This window comes from Hevea brasiliensis, chromosome 4 (genome assembly GCF_030052815.1).
Source record: "Hevea brasiliensis isolate MT/VB/25A 57/8 chromosome 4, ASM3005281v1, whole genome shotgun sequence".
NCBI classification, from domain to species: domain Eukaryota; kingdom Viridiplantae; phylum Streptophyta; class Magnoliopsida; order Malpighiales; family Euphorbiaceae; genus Hevea; species Hevea brasiliensis.
In genome coordinates this window covers 98,935,177-98,955,612 of record NC_079496.1, presented here as the reverse complement: position 1 = coordinate 98,955,612, position 20,436 = coordinate 98,935,177, and the positions used below count along the sequence as shown (strand labels likewise).

Here is a 20,436-nt window from a genome sequence, read left to right as displayed (position 1 = left end):
GGGAGTTATTCATAAGTAATTATAATATTTGAGGATAATTTGTAAAAATATAAGGGCTTATTCATAAATAATTATAATATTTAGGGATCAATTTGTAAAAGTATGGGGAGTTGTTCTTCAATAATTATAATATTTTAGGGATCAATTTGTAAAAAAATAGGGGCTTATTCATAAATAATTATAATATTTAGGCTTCAATTTATAAAAATACAATGGTTTATTCATAAATAATTATTAATATTTAGCGATCAATTTGTGAAAATATATAGTGGCTTATTCATAAATAGTTATAATATTTAAAGATCAATTTTAAAAATATATGAGCTTATTGATAAAAAATTATAATAATTGGGGATAATTTTAAAAAGTATAAGGGTTTTTATTAAATAATTATAATATTTAGGGTTTAATTTGTAAATTATAGAGATGAATTGTATAACATAATATAAAGTTTAAATCTGGGGACTATACTATAGGTTTCACTAAATCTTAAGAATTTAATTCTTTCATATTGAAAATATAGTGAAGAGTATTTTGGTTAATTTTGCTAAAATTAATAAGAAATTAATGGTGATTCTAATGACAGAGAATAATTTGTAGGTTTATTAAAATTTTAGGGCTCAATAGATAGGTTTTAAAAATATAGAGACTATAAGGATTGAACTGTGAATTTAATAAATTTTAAGGACTAAATTGTAATTTATCCAAAGAAAACATAGTAAGTAGAGAAGAGCTGTAGGTGAAGTATATCTGTGTTATGTGTGTCAGGAAATGTATGATTTTTCCATATGATTACTATATATAATTAATAATTAAGGCAAGCTAATTCATGTATCTTATGAAAGGTTAAGTACATGAATTAAGTATATTTAAAGATATGTGCAATGCATTTATTAAATAATATATATATATATATATATATATATACCTAAACTATTAAGTATACAAGGTGTGTGGAGATGAAAATGTATTATGCAATGAAATGAAAGGTTATAGAAAGGAAATGAAAGGTTATGATTCTGATATCTTATTTATTTATATTCTTCTTCCTTTCCATCCATCTAATTATTATATTGATTTAGCCAATAAGTGATATCATAGTATGATTGCTAATAATATTTGTCCTTGCCTCACCAACAAAGCTAGTAACTTAAAAAGAACTCGCAGGAAAGATTCGTACCTGAGATTTTTTATCAGATGTTAATTATTATAGTACACATTAACTCGTGCACGCCAAACTTGTTAAGCTGTTAAGCGAGTTCTTGTGGCTTTTTCTTTTTTTTTTTTTTTTTTTAAAGAAAAGAAAAGATTTATTTATGCAAAGGAATGTATTTTGCGCAACGAGTGAATAAGTTTCATGTGCAATGGGAACTTATTCCCAAGAACCTGAGAGAACTGTTTCTGCTTTGTTAGGATAACAGATTTTCAAAATGACAACAGTGGCCCAAAAACATGTTAGCTATTTAGGTTTTATAGGCTTTTTTACTACATCAGCCCAACAAGAGTAAGAGGTTAACATGGGTTCCTTTTTTATTTTTATTTTTTTTGGTGCCTTTGATTTTTTAAATTGTTGGTTCAATGTGAACCCAAGCTGAGTTTGTTTGACGTTAGGTTATAGTACATGGAATCTTCTTCCCGTGACAGATTTTGAGTGTAATAATTTACATATTAGTTGGAGAAATGATGTGAAACCCTTTCCCATTGTATGCTGTTTGTGATGAAGAGTAGTGCTGGTTAAGGTGTAATGGAGAGGAGGTACAAGCAGCAAAAACGAGAGGCATGCAGCTATACTCAAGGACTCCTCGTGTTTTAGCCAATTCAGAAATGGCTGCAATCCCTGGATAGCCAGATATGTTTACGCCTTGATCTTTCTCTTTGCCAATCTTCTAGCGTGGGCTGCTCGAGACTATGGCCATGTTGCTTTGTCAGAAATGGAAAGTAAGATTTATGGGTTTTGGCAACGTTAAAAACCCACCTCCATTTTCATGGTTTGGATTTTTAATTAGAGCTGTAGATGCAGGACTGAGGATCTGTGCTGGTAAATCTAGCTTCTTGGGTGCTGAAGGAGTCCTGCGTGTAAGCTTGGGATGCTTTGTATCCTTTTCAATCAATCTCAATACCAAAATAGAAAGAATTGAGTACTGCCTCGTATTCACAATTCTGAAGACGATTTCAGTAGCACTTAGCTAAACTCATTGGCTCCCTTTTCAATGTATTTTCAAAATGCCAAAGAGAAGAGGGATTTCTTTCTTTCTGTGGAGTGGTATATCCCTTAATGCTTAAACAGGTATTTTTCATGATAATGTTTGTTTCAACTGTTCGTACCTCAAAGTTACACGATCCAAGAGATTCATGGCATTCTGGATGGTGGTTTGCAAAGATAGTGCTGTGGATTGCATTGACAATCATTACCTTCTTGATTCCTTCTGCATTTATAAGGCTTTATGGTTGGTGTGGTTTCTCATTCTATCTAGGTATTTTCCCTTGTATCAAGCATTGAAATATTGTTTGATGCAATTTTGTTTGTTGCAGGAGAAATTGCGCATCTTGGTGCTGGGTATGAAATTCTGTGTATGAGAAATTATTCCATGCAACTATTATATGTACAACAGAGATTTTGGCCGTTGATTAACGACAATAACAAAATCGTTGTACATATAACAATTGTATTCTAAAATTTCTCCCTGTGTAGACTACAAAGTTAAATATACCTTCCTTTTGTATGACTTGGAGCAATTATTTGCAGGGTCTTTCTCCTGATTCAGCTAATAAGTGTCATCAGTTTTATGACATGGCTGAATGATTGTTGTACATCTAACGAAAGTGAAGAAAGATGGTACTAATCACCCTCTCAATTCTCAAACTAATGCCAATATAAACATTATATATCTACAAAATTTACATTCTTTTTGTTCCTTTTCCTGAATGACTCAGCCTTTGAGTAGCTTATCCACCACTAGTAATCACTCTGTTTCAGTATTTAATTATTGTCACTTGCCTTCTAATCCTCAAACAGAGGCTTTGCTCAACAGTAATTTAGGAATTGATTTCACAAATATTCTTGCATACTTTCCTAAATTATGATATGATAAATAATGTATTTGGATTGCAGCCACATCCATGTGATACTAATTGCAACAATTGCATATGTTATATGCATAGTGGGGATCATTCTGATGTACGTTTGGTATGCACCAGAGCCATCTTGCCTCCTTAACATTTTCTTCATCACCTGGACACTGGTACTCCTACAGCTCATGACAAGCATCTCTCTTCACCCTAAAGTAAGTACCAAGTACTAACCATCACCTTGAATTCATTTGAATCATGTTCTTGCATTTTTTTTTTAAATAAATATTTGCTGGAAACAGGTAAATGCTGGCTTCTTGGCTCCAGGTCTTATGGGCCTTTATGTGGTGTTTCTCTGCTGGTGCGCCATTAGAAGGCATAGTTCCTCATCGGCTTCTTCATTGTCTAGATTCCTCTTCCTGCTAATGTTCTTAGTTCATACTTTTATAGTCGACATTTAATTTTGTTTTATTTTTTTTGTGTCTGCAGTGAACCAACCGGTGAAAGTTGCATCAAGAAGGCTGAAGCTTCAAAGAGAACAGACTGGCTTACCATTATAGTAAGTGTCTGAACCTCTAAAATATACTCCAATACCCTGAAAAGCTCTCTATTTTTAGAGATTTTTATTGCTACAAATCATAATAATTTCCCATCAGAATGAAAACTTTCTTTCCCATCTTGGCAGAGCTTTCTTGTCGCATTACTTGCAATTGTTATTGCAACATTTTCTACTGGTATTGATTCACAATGCTTTCAGGTTTGCTACTGAACTGTTACAATTACCAATTGCCATCTGTTTTCAAAAAGAAAAAAGAAAATTGTCTGATAATGGCTGCAGTTCATGAAGGGTGAAAAGAAAACTGAGGATGATGTTCCATATGGTTGTGGCTTCTTCCACTTCGTCTTCGCCACGGGAGCAATGTACTTTGCTATGCTGTTGATCGGCTGGAACACTCATCATGCCATTCAGAAGTAATGTTCTATGTATCAAAGTCTTATTTATTCCTTGAGGGATTAACAGAAAGAAACTTCTTTTCAATTTTGGCTCCTTATTTCTCCATAGTTTAGTGATTACTAGCAAGTTCACAGAGGACAACAAGGTAATATATCACTTATCTTGCTGTTCTGCAGGTGGACAATTGATGTAGGTTGGACAAGCACATGGGTCAGAGTAGTGAATGAATGGTTGGCAGTTTGTGTATACTGTAAGTAAATTGAATTAACAGTCTGCAATATTTTGAAAACCATACTAGACTAATAGATACGATGGCTGATTTAATGCTAGTTTTTCACCATGTCAAGCTGGTTCACCAACTGGTCTGATTTTTCCCAAAAAAGAAAAGAAAATTGTTCAGTACTGATGAAAGAAAATCAATTTGCAGTGTGGATGGTGGTAGCTCCAATCATCCTGAAGTGCAGACAAAATGCAGAAGCCACTTAGAATTCTATTCTAAAATCTCCGACTCATTTTGCGATTGCTTCAATAATCTGCTGTGCTGGGTATTCAAAACAGTTGCAGACACAAGTCGTTGCAGCATACTTGAAAGACAGTGGAAGATGAATATAATTCAATTTACTTGGGAATCAAAATTAATGCAAATCGTGTTGGGTATTTAATAAACGTAAAAACAGTGGAAATAATAAACTGAAAATTTTAATTCTATTAGGATTTCATTAGAATAAATCATTTGCAAGGAAATAATTCAAAAAAATTCTTACATGTCACGACCCGATCCCACAGGCCAGACCGGCATTAGAACCTGGATCGGTATAAAACTCTCGAAACCCGTAATAACTCTTACTGTTTCTCAAATCCATAATCAGGGCGAAATCCGAGGCCTAACGTATAAATGAAATCAAATAAAAATATTATACTTTTCTTCGGGCCAAACCAATCCAATATCCATTAGATACTAAAATTAGGGGAGCCCAGATCAATCTTGATAGACTATTTGCAAATAATTTAAATATCATAAAAATTTTGCACTTATTAAAAACACCAAAACTTAAATTTACATAGCACCTAGCAAGATTACTGCTGCTGCTAATACACAGAATTGTAGATTACAATTTTAGAAAATAATAATACAAATAAATAACTGTTAATAAACCTGTGTAACATTCTCACTTTAGCTAGCTCGTGCATTCGACTGTTTCGGTGATTAATGTCAGTCCGAACAGTCAGAATGTCTAGAACTATATGTAAATTAGAGTGAGGAGTCATAAATAATTAAAATAATAGTAAGAAAAATTTAGAAAAAATTTTAGAAATGAAATACACCAAAATTAAATGAGCCGGTGCCCCAGTGATGGGTGATCTTAACGGAAAGTTGCTGTATTCGCAGCTAGTAGCCCTAAACCAGAGGGAAATTCTGTGAAATAATTTTTAGGATTCCATAGAAGAGTCATTGAGGTTTTGATAGCATTAGAATGCCAATAAAATGCTTAGAAAAATTATTAAATCGATACAGACAAATTTAGCTCATTAAGCTAAACGAATGGCATTTTGGTCATTTTATTTTCAGAGACGATTTTTGACCGACATGTCCATTTAAGTATGTGAATTATATAACCTAAAATGTGAATAAATATTGATGAAAATTTTATTAAAAATAATAAAAAAAAGAAGAAAAGAAAAATAAAAATAAGTGAGACTTATTACATCATGTATAAGTCACCATGATGCAATAAAAAATGCCTAGCCAATTAAACTTGGACAAATATGATTAAGGGACATTAAAGAAGATAAAAAAGACCGAAAATTGACCTATCTCCTTCCTTTTATTTCAGCTAGCCGAACCAGCTATCCCTCACTTCCTCCATTTTAATTTTTTTTTTTCTTTCTTTTCCTCAAGCTTGATTCTCCTTACATCTCACCCCAAAACCTTAAACCATCTTCACTAAAATTCATCCCAACATCACAAGAAAGCTCTTGGCAACCACAAGGATTAGAAATAGTGAAGTTTAGGCAAGGTTAAGTGAAGCTCCAAAGAGGTTAGTGCTATAATCAAGTTATTTTCCTTCTTTAATCCTTGTTAGTATAGTGAATTAAGTTAAATTTTTATGAAATTGAAAGAAGTTGATGAGAAATTGAAAGATCAATTTTTGGCAGCCATGGGAGAGATTTGAAATTTGTTGAATTGGTTGAATTAAATTTACTTAGAAATGGTTTTTGATGAGTATGTTTAAGTTAGATTTTGATTAGTGTGTGTTTGATGTAATTGAGGATTGTTGAAGTTAGGGTTTTGGACAAACTTAGGGTTTTGCTCATGTGTTGGTGAATGAAAGTTCTAATGGTCAATTAGTGACCATTTGGCTATGTTTGATGAGGAATTGAAGTGAATTGTGGCTTTAGATTTGAGGTTGGGTACGCTGCCTCATAGAACCTACCAGGCTGGATATGAGTTCAGCAAGTTTGGGCAACTATAACTTGAGTGGTGTAAGTTCAATTGGTGCAAGGCCAATTGGACATGAAACTAGACACATAATGCAACATTTTTTATGGAGAAACTATGCCCAAAAAATAAACTTAGAATACCCTAAAAATTGACCAAATCCGGATAACCAACCTGCTAGTCCTAAAAATTGACCAAATAAACAGTGTTTGTTCAAATGGTCATATAACTCAGTGTAGAAATGTCCAAATGACTAAAATTTTATATCAATGGAAATATTAGACAATTCAGAATAACTTTCATGAGGAACATAACTCCAAATTTTGACTAGAACGTAATGAAATTGTCCACCAAAGTCAAGACACCAAATCTAGCAGAACCAATTCTGCCCAGAAATTCTAGGTACAGGTCAATCCGGCCAGTTATGGTAAAATGGTCATAACTTGAGTTACAAAAGTCCAAATAGAGTGATTCAAAAAGAGAATTAAAGAAGACACATAAAGGAACAACTTTGACGAAGAAAGTTTTGTCAAATTTTTACTATAGCTAGATCCAATGGAACAGTGAATTTGGACCTCAAATTCTGAAAATTTGAAATAAAACCTAGGAGACTAGGAATTGAGTTTGGCAATCAATACCAACAAAAATAAAATGTAAAATGTAATATATTGGTGAACTTAGGCTTAAAAAATCTATTATGAATTAAAAAGTCAACTTTTGCGTAGGAATGACCAAGTGAATAGTAACAATCAAAATTAATAAAGTGAATGGTACCCCACTTAAATGATTTAATGAATGTTTAAATTATGTAAATGTGTAGATGAGGTTTGTATTCTCATCACAAATAGAACTTAGGAGATATTGTTAATTTAATTTGAAATGTGATTTATAAATGACTATAAATGAAATATTAAAGTTATAAAGGATTTGCAAATAATATTTGAGACTTAGGTTCCTTTTATGAATACAAATGAAAATACTTGAATCTAGGTACATATAAATGAAAATGCTTGAACCTAGGTACCTGTAAATTGATGTAATAAATTAGCTAAATGCTAAATAGATAGTGAGGTTGATAAATAGTGAACTATATAAATGAAATTTATAAATATATGCATTAGATAGAAATGAAATTGGACATAGTATTTCCACTAGAAAATAAAATAAAAACCTATTAACACTTAATGGTACATGAGTGAAAATAAGAGGAATCATAAATTTTATGTAAGCAAAAATACTTCTTAAATTGTAAATGATAAGTTATATAAATAGTTTATTCAAATTTTTTTTTGAATTTGAGTGACACTAGGATTTAAGAAATATTTAGTTAAATTTGAAATCCATAAAATATTCATGGATTACTTGGAATATAAATGATAATTTAGATAAATAGAGTAATAAATAAATGGATGTGTAAATTTGACATTAGTTCTCCTCATGAGAGAAAGGAAAAATATTTCGATGTACAAATAGTACATGAAAATTGATTGATGTGAATTAAAATTATCATAAATAGTATAATGAATTGTATAAATTGTGTAGGAATGAAATTTAGGTATTTATGCTTTTGCTATGAATAAAAGTTAAAAAACTATAAATTAGGATTGGAGTATTTAATAAAATAATGATATTATTTGCCCTTATATTGCCTAGACATGTGTGTCAGATTGGATGGATTGGCATGCCAATAGGGTATTGTTTTAGCAGTACTGCGTAAGGCTTTATGCCTATATTCATGGCTTTATGCCCGCACTCATGGCTTTTATGCCTGATTGCTTGTTATCATGGCTTTTAGCCATACTGATATGTTATCATGGCTTTTTAGCCATACTGATTACATACGTGGTTCACGTACTAAGCTTATACGTCCCATGGTATGACTACCCGAGACACTGCAATGTCCAGTGCCAACGACCTGTTATCCAGTTTAGTCAGCCTGTCATAGGTTACTTGGGCAGTGAAATTTATTGAAATAAGTTAAGAATATTAGCGACTGAAAATATTAGCAATTAAATAAATGAGTAAGAATATTTAAAATAAATTAGATTAGTTATTTAGTAGAAAGAATTGAAATAAATTGGAACGATATTAAAATTTAATTATTATGAAATAATCTGCGATAACCTAGAAAGTATTGAATAAAATGATAAAAAGATTTGCAAAAGAGATATAAGTATATTAATACTGTGAATTTAGGAATAAATTGCTTCTTAAGAGGAATAAATTAGAATGAAAGATAGTTGATACTAGAAGTATTACATTAAATTAGATTAAATTCCAGAGCATCCAAAGTATAATCCATTTTTTTCTTTATTTGTATATTATTTTCTTTATTATATTATTGCACCACTAAACAGAAATGCTTAGCGCGATGGATTTTTTTCCTTCACGTAGGTACTGAAGCTAAAACCCAGTGGACATTTAACTGGGATTTTTGGGAGTCCGAATCTGCAGAAGTGTCAGAAGTGCTTAAGGTTGTCACCTCCTCAGCAATGCATGTAGATATGGCTCACATTAGTCATATTATGTAATTTATGCATTATAATTATTTATTATGTTGTAATGAAAATTAGGAAATTGTATATAATATGCACTTGATGTAAATTATGAATTTATGCAATTAGTTTGCAAATTATTTAAACTAATGAAATTGAGAATTTTGATATATGTAATAAGCATGAATGACTTTGTACAAATAAGTATGTGAATTGCAAGAATTGAATGTGAGATGACTATGATGAGTATGAATGATATTTTTATTGTAAAATATTATTGAAAATTTCAAGCAGATGAATAGTAAAATATGCCCAATGGTAATAGAAATAAGGGAAACTCGGCTGGTTTCTCCTTAGAAAAATAATTGATATTAAAATATAACAAGAACAAATTATTAAAAGAATAAAGTAAGATAACATAAGGTGCTCGGGCACCAAGTGTGACATACCTTGCTTGGCTACACTGTAGACTGGTGAGGGGTGTCACAACCTACGCGGAAGAAAGAAGGTTATTATAAAAAAGAACTCCTCCTGTAGCCTAGAAAAATAGGGTGAACAAAAGTGAGCGTTTGACTCATAGAGTAAGATATTGATTTTACATACAATTTGTATAACTATCTAAGTCTAGTGCATCCCTAAGAATGAAATACAACATCTTCACACAATTCAAACAATTCAAGTCATAATCACAACAAAGGCAATCTAGAGCACTCACACACCCATGTATCAAATCTATATTCACACATATATATATGGGAGTTGATCCCCTATACAGCTCTCTTAGTTCCAACCTCTGCTAGCGAGATCAACTCAAAGTGGGACTTTCTCTTAATATCCAAATGCAGGGGCCAGCGAGATCAACTCGAACCGTGCTTACCCTAACTTATCCATAATAAGGATCAGGTCCCAGCGAGTCAAGCTCTAGCCACGTTTACCATCCTACCCATATCCATATACACACCAACTCACACACGCGACTCCAGATCGCTATAAAATAACAATCACAATAATGTCATCAAATACAAATGTAGTACAAGGCATGCCTAGTAAATAACTATGTACTTATATTTATAAGTGATTTATGAACATGCCTTGAATACATAATAATATTGAAATTATAAGTAAAATTAATTTTTACTCACAGATTGATCAACTAGACTGCAGCCTGTCCTACTGGAAGGAGAAGATGGCCGACACCAACCACCTAAACATACACACTAACCTCTATCAAAATACTAACAAAATTAAATAATTGATTTAAACCATAAAATCAAAATAATTGATAAGATCTTGTCGAAATTTCGGCAGAGCTTCTCCTGTACCTAGGACCTACCCAACCTACAAAGTAGTTCAAATAACACTACTAAATCACACATCCCATCTCTATATCTCATCAACATCACATGGCCCCTCCAAACCAGACCAAACTCACATAATCAGATAATTTGATTACAAGGCTTAAAACTGATATTTTCCAAAAACCATCCAAATTAGCTTTAAAAATTTTATAAACTCACCCTGTGATCCTTAACAATATTATAAGGCTATTGCAAAAGGAATCACAATTTTCTTATCATCTACGACTATTTTATGAATTTTATTCTAAACCTAATATTAGGCAAAAATTGAGCAACTTGGAGTTCGAGTTTATCTATGCCAAATCCGACACATGAAACGCGTCTGAAACATCTGAAAATGCTAGGATTGACTATAATATTGGCCACATTTCGAGACGGACCACCGAACAGCCGGATCTGACCAAAAACTCGACCCCGAGTGTTGGTGAGCTATCATAAAATTGTTTTTAATTTTTGGAAATTGAAAAAGTTCAAAAATCTCACAAAGCAATCTGGACGGTCCGATGATCGCCTTTTCTAAACAATGTATAATCAGAGCGGAGCTGGTCCCATCTCCAAGGTTTCGTCGCCCTGAGTTCATCGATGGTCTCGAATTTCTAAACGCTCAGATCACCGGAAAAGTGGTCGAAAAGGCGCTGCCACCCATTTTTTCTCTCCTCTCTCTCTCTTGTCAGATATCTCTCCTCCAGCATCAGCTCCAAGGACTGCTGGTCGAAAATGGGAGCTGGTTGTGTGAGGAAGCCGTTGTTAGTAGTATGCCCTAGAGCATATCATTTTGTATGTATCTTGTACATATTTTATTAATAAAAGGCAATTTCACTTTTCCATTTACATAATATATTTATGTGTAATAAAAAAAGGTCCATTGATATTTTGTTAGAAATTCTAATCTTAAGTTGTTAAGAATATGAGTGACAGTATAAACATGATAGGCACTTCTACATGATAAGTAGGCCGAACCAGTGACGCATATGAAAAGCACATAGAGTTTACTCTTGTCAATGCATTGTCATATACCATATCAGTGCATATAATCTTTAGACCTGAGATAACACAGTTATCTTGTATATAGGTAGTTTGAGTTTGATACTGCTTTCATACTTGTACTATGTATAGGTATATGGGCCTATGTTGGCTTCTACTAGTTATATATGGGGATAGGTATTGATCAAGATGGAATCTGTTACCCTAAGTAAATAGGGATAAAATCCTATGTTCATTTAATTGTTCTTGATATTTCAAGTTCTTGGCTAGGACAGACAGATTTAGTCAGAAGAGAGTTTCTGATAAGAAAATCTAATTAATCAAGAACTGGAATTAAAAGAGAATATAATGTTCATAGCAAATGGGGTTTGACATTAACCATGACTCCAGCTCGAATTGGGATTTTGTAACAGAGAGATTCTAGTGCATGGTAGCATATGATTATAGGTTCATTTAAGGTATTCCTTGTTACTGATTGGGTGGTCATGGCACACTATGCTAGGTGTCAACCATGGTCTATGAGATACCTAAAATGATTTAGAGAAATTATTTATGATAAGAAAGAGTTCTGATGATATTAAGAGTTAATATCATTTCTCATTGCCAATTAGTGATGAGCCTAGTGAGTCACACACATGCACAAGTTAATCACCAAGTTAAATGTGATTTAATTGATTAATTAAAGAGTTTAATTGATTAATTAAAGAGTTTAATTGATTAATTAAAGAGTTTAATTGATTAATTAAATAGGTTTGGTTTGAAATAAGATTGCAAAGTTCCTAGCATGGCTTGAAACCAAATCTAGGTTATTGGATGTATAGTAAAAGTTAAATTTATATTTAAAGTGTTTAAATATGAATTTAATTGTGAGAAATTAATTAATGAAGATTAATTAATTAATTTATATTTGATATAAATTGATTAGAAGAGGAGAAATAATGATTTTGGGTTGAGAACTCAAAATTAAAACATATGGGTAATTTGGTCATTTCACATGGTGACACATGGCATCATATAAGTTTGCCATTTGTCTTCCTATCATGTAAGGTGATCAAAGTCAAGATTAAGTCTAGCTTTAACACTTTGCTTAATGTAATTAAGTCAATTAAAAATAAGATGCAATGTGCTGGTGACATGTGGCAAAAGGTTTAATTGATTACCTAACCTAATTATAAAAGGGAAAAAGAAAGGAAGAAATGTATAACTCTCTCTTGTCTCTCAAAGGTGGCAGCACCTCTCTCCCATCTCCTCTTCTTGCTTTCTTCATCAATTCAAAGAGAAATCATTCATTCCCTTTAAATTAAAATTGCTAGAAATTATGTCTAGTGTCCTGTACACATATATAACCTCTCTAAAAGCAAAACCCCAAATTATAATTGGTTGGTAAGGCTTGAGAAGCAAAATTGAAGGCTGCCCATTAGTGATCTTGGTGTGGACAAGATAGAGGGATAACACTTAAGGTCCTAGGAGCTTCCTAAAGGTGTCAATTGCATCCCTAGTGCATCAAAGAGGTTAGTGCCCAAAATCCTCTTTCAAATTAGGGTGTAATTGAATTAATTTGTTAATTCACAATCTTGAATGACAAATAAAGATGCTAATACATATTAAAAGTGTTTTAATATGCAATTGAGCATTGAAATTAATTAGACACATAAGAGATGTGGCATGATGCATGAAACCCTAGAATAAAAATTTTGAAATTCAATGCTCCAATGCACTAATTTTCATGCTTCTGCTCCTTCAATTGGTATCAGAGCCAATATATTTGCCATTAGGGTTGAATATGAGATTTAATTGTGTGATTGGATCAAATTTGGATTGATCTAAAACTGTTTGGGTGCCATATGTGTGGCGGCATGTATGTTGAGGTGCATCATGGGTGGCGGCATGAATGTGATTCACACCCTAAGGGTGTGATTTGTTTTGGGCTTGGGCTTTTGGGTTTCTTTATGCAATTATTTTATATCTTAAAGCCCATAATTAGGCCCATACCTAATTAAATTATTTAATTAGGAATTTTAATCACACAATTAATTATTGAAAAATGTTGTCAATGTATTAAATTTGGAAAGGGTTTCTAAACTTAAATTGATTTGAATGAGATTCAAATCTGAATTTTTTTGTTGAACATGTGATATTTAATTTAATTTTTTAGTATGTATATTTTATTTAATTGTTAAATTTTAATATGCATGATGGATGATCATCGACAATAAAAGACCAATGTCATTGAATTTATTTCTTTTATTTTTATTTGGGTTGTAAAATAATTAATTTTATTTTAGTGGCATGTATTATAAATAGTGTAATAATTTGGGTTGTAATTTCATTTATTTGAGGACTTTAAAGTCTATATTCTTGTAAATTCGCCTTGGTATGTCAAGGTTTACAATGTAATTAGATTGCAAGAAGATCAAGGAGGTCAAGAGCATTGGTGAGACCAGTGGGAGGAAAACAAGATCAAGGGTTGATTATGTACTCTTTCAGCAACTCTTGTAAAATGAATAAATGAAATATACCTAAAAATGCCCTGATTCAATTCTTGGTGGCTTAGAATTGAATCCCTTAGAAAGTCCATGATCATACCATATTAATTGTTTATCCATGTATGTATGAGATGTATGGGAATGTATGCAAGTATATGATATAAGCATGCTAATTGGATAATGTGCAAAGTGAGACTATAATAGTAATTAAGCCGACCACTACATCTTCCAAACAAATGATTAAGTTGGAAATGGTATAATTAAAGTAATTATATCATGGGCCCTCCATTAAAGCAATTATTTTAAGAAATTTTAAACACTTGCATGTGATGCATTTAATTTAAGAGATTTTCTTTACAATAATTGTTAAGCATGAGATGTTGTAAATATGTAAATAGTTGATAGCCAATAATGGATGTGCCTGAGGACATTAAAATTATTTGCATGTTTACTGGCTCAATGGGATCAACTTAACTAATGCAAGATAAATTAATAATGGATGTACCTGAGATTTTGAGCATTAGGGGCTAGATAAATGATTGAACCTCACATGAGATGTGGTGGGCAAGGAGTTGCTCACTTATAGTTTACTGACATTCCAATAATGGATGTGCCTGAGGATGATCAATAAGACTATAAGAATTCAATCACCCACTAGAAATCTATCCAACTAGGATTTTCGTTTCCTACTTTGGAAGTGTAGGATCTGCCAAGTTAGTGGGAGGACTAATTTGATTAAAAGACCATAATCATTTTGGCTAATTACTTGATACATTTACTAATTAATCTAGTTATTTTCTACAATTAATTTTCTGATAATAATGAGCACACAACAACCACCACCATCCAATATCCTTGCGAGCATACTTGATCAGAATAGGTTAACGGGACTTAATCTTTCTGATTGGCTAAGAAATTTAAAACTTGTCCTGAACCTATAACGTATTGGATATGTTCTAGACTCAAAGGTTCCTAGTCCCTTAACTCCAGAGGCTACTCAAGAGGAACATGACACTTTGGACAAGTGGAAAGAGCATGATATGAGAGCTAAATGTTACATGCTTGCTTCTATGAGTAATGAGTTACAGAAGTAGCATGAAAATATGCAAAATGCAAGTGACATCCTCCTTCACCTACAAGAGTTGTATGGTGAGCATAGCAGGAATGCTAGGCATGAGATATCTAGGCAGCTATTTCGAATAAGGATGTTTAAGGAACAGAATGTTGGGGATCATGTCCACAAGATGATCTAGCTTATAGAGCAGCTGGAACATCTTGACTTTAACATGGATTTCCAACTGCAGATGGATTTTATCCTTTAGTCCCTACCTGAGTCATTTGGGAATTTTGTGACAAATTTCCATATGACTATGCAGGAATACACCCTGGCTGGTTTACTTAACATGTTAATTATTGCCCAAAAGAATATGCCGGGTAATAAAGAAAAAGAGGTAGCTTTGATTACATCTTCTTCTGCTAGAAAGTCCAATAAGAAGAAGGGCAATAAGAAAAGGAAACCTCAGGTTCCTGGACCTTCCAAGAAAATAGCCAAACAGAAAGTGAAGACTAAAGCTGATGGAGGCAAAGGAAAGTGTTTTCACTGCCAGAAGGATGAGCACTGGAAAAGGAACTGCCCAGAGTATCTTGCTTCTCTGAAGGACAAGAAGGATACACCTTTAGAAGGTATGTCTATATCTTGTTATTTAGATGTTGATGATGATGCTTATAGTTCATCTACAACTCTGGTTTTAGATACTAGTGCCAGTTCTCACATTTCTTATGATATGCAGGAACTTGCAAACAGTAGCAGCTTGCATGCTCGAGATGTTAGACTCCGAATTAGCGATGGCTCAACTGTTGAAGCTTTACCCATAGGATCTAAATCTTGTAACAGATAGATTCTAGTGCATGGTAATATATGATTATAGGTTCATTTAAGGTATTCCTTGTTACTGATTGGGTGGCCATGCCACGTTATGCTAGGTGTCAATCATGGTCTATAAGATGCCTAAAATGATTTAGAGAAATCATTTATGGTAAGAAAGAGTTCTGATAATATTAAGAGTTAATATCATATCTCATTGCTAATTAGTGATGAGCTTAGTGAGTCACACACATACACAAGTTAATCACCAAGTTAAATGTGATTTAATTGATTAATTAAAGAGTTTAATTGATTAATTAAATGGGTTTGGTTTGCAATAAGATTGCAAAGTCCCTAACATGGCTTGAAACCAAATCTAGGTTATTGGATATATAGTAAAAGTTAAATTTATATTTAAAGTGTTTAAATATGAATTTAATTGTGAGAAATTAATTAATGGAGATTATGCCATACCCTACTCCCCTGTAAGATGTAACATGATCCCGTAGTACACCTAATGAATTACCGTACTTCGCCTACCGATAATCCATTAAATATACTACAAGGGATTTTAAAACAATTTTCATGAAATTTAAATCATCGCTTAAAATCTGGTGTTATAAAATTTTTTTCAAAATTTCGGCAAAGTTCCGGTTGTATTTTGAGAAAACAGTTCCTTAAAACCTACAAAGAACACACTCCCAATATGTTTTCTCAAATACAACTTCAATAACTTCATTTGAACCCATAATTCAAATCTCAATAATCAAATCAATCTCCTCATAAAAGAAACATTTCATTGATTACAAGACTCAAAATTAATATTACAAAACTATTCAGATAAATGAAATCCCAAATTTACATTTACAATAATTTACATTTAATTACATACCAAAATATTTTACAAGAGTTTTTATACAACTACTCAAATAATTTACATACATATTATTACATGCATACATCAAAACCTATGTACATGGGTATACCTATGATATACCTGGAGCCGATCTGAATGTGTCTTCAAAGAAACTTACTCACTGCTCTATGCTCTTCTTACCTGCGACAGCATACAAAGCTATCGCTGAGTGATGAACTCAGTGGTGCACAACTATAATTTAAAACATAGTACAATATACATTGACAAAATTTACAGCAAATAATTTGGAAATCTGAATACTCATCAAATTCCAAAACTCAAAATATTCCTTGGCAATAATGTAAATCATTTGTATAAAATGACTTTGATTACGAAATTCAATTTATCAAATCATAACTAACCATTTAAAGTAATTCCAACAAAATCAATTATACATAAATAATAATTGAAATCACAATTCTTTACTATTCAAAAACATTCTATATCTCAAAAACTATTCTGTATTTCAAAAACCACGCTGTATCTCAAAAACCATGCTTTATCTCAAAAACCATGCTTTATCTCAAAAATCGTTCTTTATCTCAAAAATCATGCTGTATCTCAAAAATCATATTGTATCTCAAAAATCATTCTTTATCTCACTAACTATGCAAGACTAATCCGAAAGGGCCATATTCGAAGTGATTCTAACTCCCTATGGTCGGGGAGGTCGAATCGGATTCTAACTCCCTATGGTCGGGGAGGTCGAATCATCGTGCACAGTACACATCACAATAATGAATCTTCCGCAAGGGCCATAACGATAAAAAACTTAGATCTAACCTCAAATCAGAGGCAAATCTAAGCCTTTGCACGTACCATGGTAATCAAAACACAACTAACTCCATTGTCTTCTCAACAAATGAGAGAGACGGGTAATAACCTAGTCAAGCATTTATAGTGAGATATAAAACAATATCACGATCCTTTTAGTGAGCATAAATCACAATATAATTCGATTCAAATTCAATTCTAATATCCAAGAATTTTTATGCTCATCACAATTCAAATCATAAATTTGCATTTTTCCATGAAAATTACCATCACAATTCAAAACATGTTCTATCACAATTTTCCAAAACATAATTTATTCAATCCAGAACAATGCTTAATACTTGTGAAAATACCATTTTGCAAAGCTAAATTCATACATACTATAAAAATTTCAATAATTATTGAATTAAATCCAATGCTTGTTAAATATAATACATAATAAAAATATGTCATTTAATCATATGAAATATTCAAAACAAAATCAGTTAAAAACTAGTTGTGCACAAACCTCTGATAACTGTCTCTTGGCTCTGACTCAGTGTTTCCTTCCCCTTCCCTGAGTCTTTGCTAACTGAAACACACAATTTGAAGTGTTTCAGTACTTATTTAAATTGTCTCTAAGAATAAAGCTTAATAATTAACTTATTGAATTCTATTATTTTCTTGGTCAACCTAAGATGTCAACCCTCGATGCAGTCTAGGTGAATTAGGTTTTAATGTTACCAATATGTCACATTTGTAGCCTTTTAGTATTGGTACATGTTACCGAATTTATTTCCATGTATATTGTGTTTTATTGCAATTTGTCGAATCCCGGTATACCAATTTGACCTAACCGGATGACCTAGTTCCCTCGGCTTTCAGGTTTCGGTCAAAACTACAAACTTATAGATCTATGTCTTATTGCAAGCGACCGGGGGGGGGGGGGTGGAATTTCAGGTCATTCTGAGTTTCCTAGACCAAGTTATGGTCATTTTACTATTGCTGGTCAGAATGTACCAAAATTAGCCACTTTAGGTCATTTTAGGTCATTTTAGGTTAGGCCAGTTTTTGGACCCGAACTTGTGCAAGCTGTTTGAGTTGCTTATGGTCATTTTTGGGCTTTGATGTCTTCATAAGACTTGTAGATATATGTCTTAAATATTCATGGTCAAAATTTCAGGTCAATTGGACCTGTTTTGAGTGAGTTATGTCCAAAATACTAACTGCTGCCCAAATGGTCAATTTTCAGGCCTTAAATGCACTAATCCAGATTTGGTCACTTTTCAAGTTACCTTACAAGCAGAATTTTGGTAAGCTTCCTTCATGAAAGTTGGCACATTTTGTGCCTAGTTTCACCTCCAATTTGTCTCATACCAATTGGAGCTACACACTTAAGGTTCTAGGCCCATAACATAAACTGCCCTATTGCATTTTTCATTACTCATCAAAGGACACTTTTAACATTTACCAAACTAAACATTCATGCCAATTCTGGTTTGTACCATAACCTAAACACAATTCACAACATATTGTTGGTCATTTTGGCTACTTATAATCACACTCAATATGCACCATATAGTACAAAATTTTTCAAGCTCAAATTACAACAATTCAATTACCTAACCTAGCTCATTTACATGTCCAACCTCACACCATCATACATATACACAAGCTGCCATAACAAGTACCACAATTCAACATTAATATTCCATAAACCAAACATGAAATAATATCTTTATGGTTCACCAAACCAAGTTGCCGATTCATACATTACAGTCCATTAATTTCCAAGCTTCCAAATTCAAGTACACATTCACATATACTAAGTATACATCACCCAAATTAATTCCTACACACATAAACATTTAATCAACCCTTTAATCTACCATTTACAAGCAAGAATAAACTGTCCTCAAGGAGTTTCCATGGCTGCCAAAAATAAACATCTCCCTTAGAACATCAAACTCCAAAATTCTTTCCACAATTCAAGTACCCAAAACCTCCTCACAAACTTTAATGAAGCAAGCATCAAAAATACCTACTTACCACTTTTGAAACTCTTTAAAACTTCACCAAAACTTGATCTTCTTGCTACCTATCTAGTGCCCAAGTGGTGTAGAACAACTTTAGTGAAGGAATCAAGTGGAAAAATGGCTTGGAGATGAGAGAATGGAGCTTGCATGGAGCTTAGAAGCTTTGGCCATGGAGGATTCTTTCAAGAGCATTTCGGCTGGACTTTGGGAGGTTGAAGAAGATGGATTATTTCTGTCCAAAATGAAGGTTAATGATCCACTTAAGGGAGTTAGTGGACCACTAAGCGAAGTTTAATATTTATTTAATCTTAAATTCCCAAACTCCCACATTTAACCCCTTACTTTTGCTATTTAATTAATGTACCACCAATTTAATTTTTCATGACATTTTTCAAATGTAATATCATGTATTTTTAATGGACATTAAGGTCAAAAGACAACTCTAGGTGTCAAATGACCACAATGCCCCTGTTTAGGTTGCATTCCCGATTTTTCGATAACACCGGGTTTTGTCCGTTTTTTGATTTCTCACTTTTCTTTGTACTAATTAATTAATTTTTCTTTGATATGTCTAATGGTATTTATACTTCAATAGGTGTCTATTTAAGTCCTAAAAAATATTTTTCAGGGTTCCCCGTGGTCCAGGGCTAGTCAACAGTCCACGCCGTGACTTCCCGGTGCGGTCACCCATCGCAAGGGTTCTCAGCTCGCTTAACTTGGTTACATTTCTTTGCTATTATTTTTCCTTTGTTTTTCTTGTATTTTCTTTTCTTGTATTTCATTATTTTATGTCTCCTCACTCATATCGAAGTGTAGTTCTAGGCATCCTAGCTGTCCGGACAACACTGGTCACTGGAACAGTAGAATGCACTACTGAACTTAGGGGTGTTACAGATTAATTAATTAATTTATATTTGATATAAATTGATTAGAAGAGGAGAAATAATGATTTTGGATTGAGAACTCAAAATTAAAACATAAGAATAATTTGGTCATTTCACATAGTGACATGTAGCACCATGAGATGGTGACACATGGCATCATATAAGTTTGCCATTTGTCTTCTTAACATGTAAGGTG

The 20,436-nt window shown here is 32.7% G+C and overlaps 1 protein-coding gene across 3 annotated transcripts; it reads left to right on the top strand.

Moving 5' to 3' along the window:
* Positions 1-1,608: 1,608 nt before the first annotated feature.
* LOC110657587 (uncharacterized) lies at positions 1,609-4,732 on the top strand. 3 transcript variants are annotated; one of them, XM_058145738.1, is made up of 12 exons: positions 1,609-1,938; positions 2,015-2,094; positions 2,288-2,447; positions 2,533-2,557; positions 2,747-2,836; positions 3,113-3,284; positions 3,372-3,445; positions 3,559-3,628; positions 3,755-3,826; positions 3,917-4,041; positions 4,201-4,274; positions 4,452-4,732. In XM_058145738.1, exons 1-12 carry the CDS (start codon positions 1,932-1,934, stop codon positions 4,508-4,510), a joined length of 1,008 nt encoding a protein of 335 aa, XP_058001721.1. In that variant the 5' UTR covers positions 1,609-1,931; the 3' UTR covers positions 4,511-4,732. The 3 variants fall into 3 exon arrangements, with proteins under 3 accessions (XP_058001721.1, XP_021670524.2, XP_021670525.2); XM_021814832.2 differs by having other exon boundaries at positions 1,612-1,938; positions 3,908-4,041; XM_021814833.2 differs by having other exon boundaries at positions 1,613-1,938; positions 2,021-2,094; positions 3,908-4,041.
* The last annotated feature ends 15,704 nt before the right edge of the window (positions 4,733-20,436 follow it).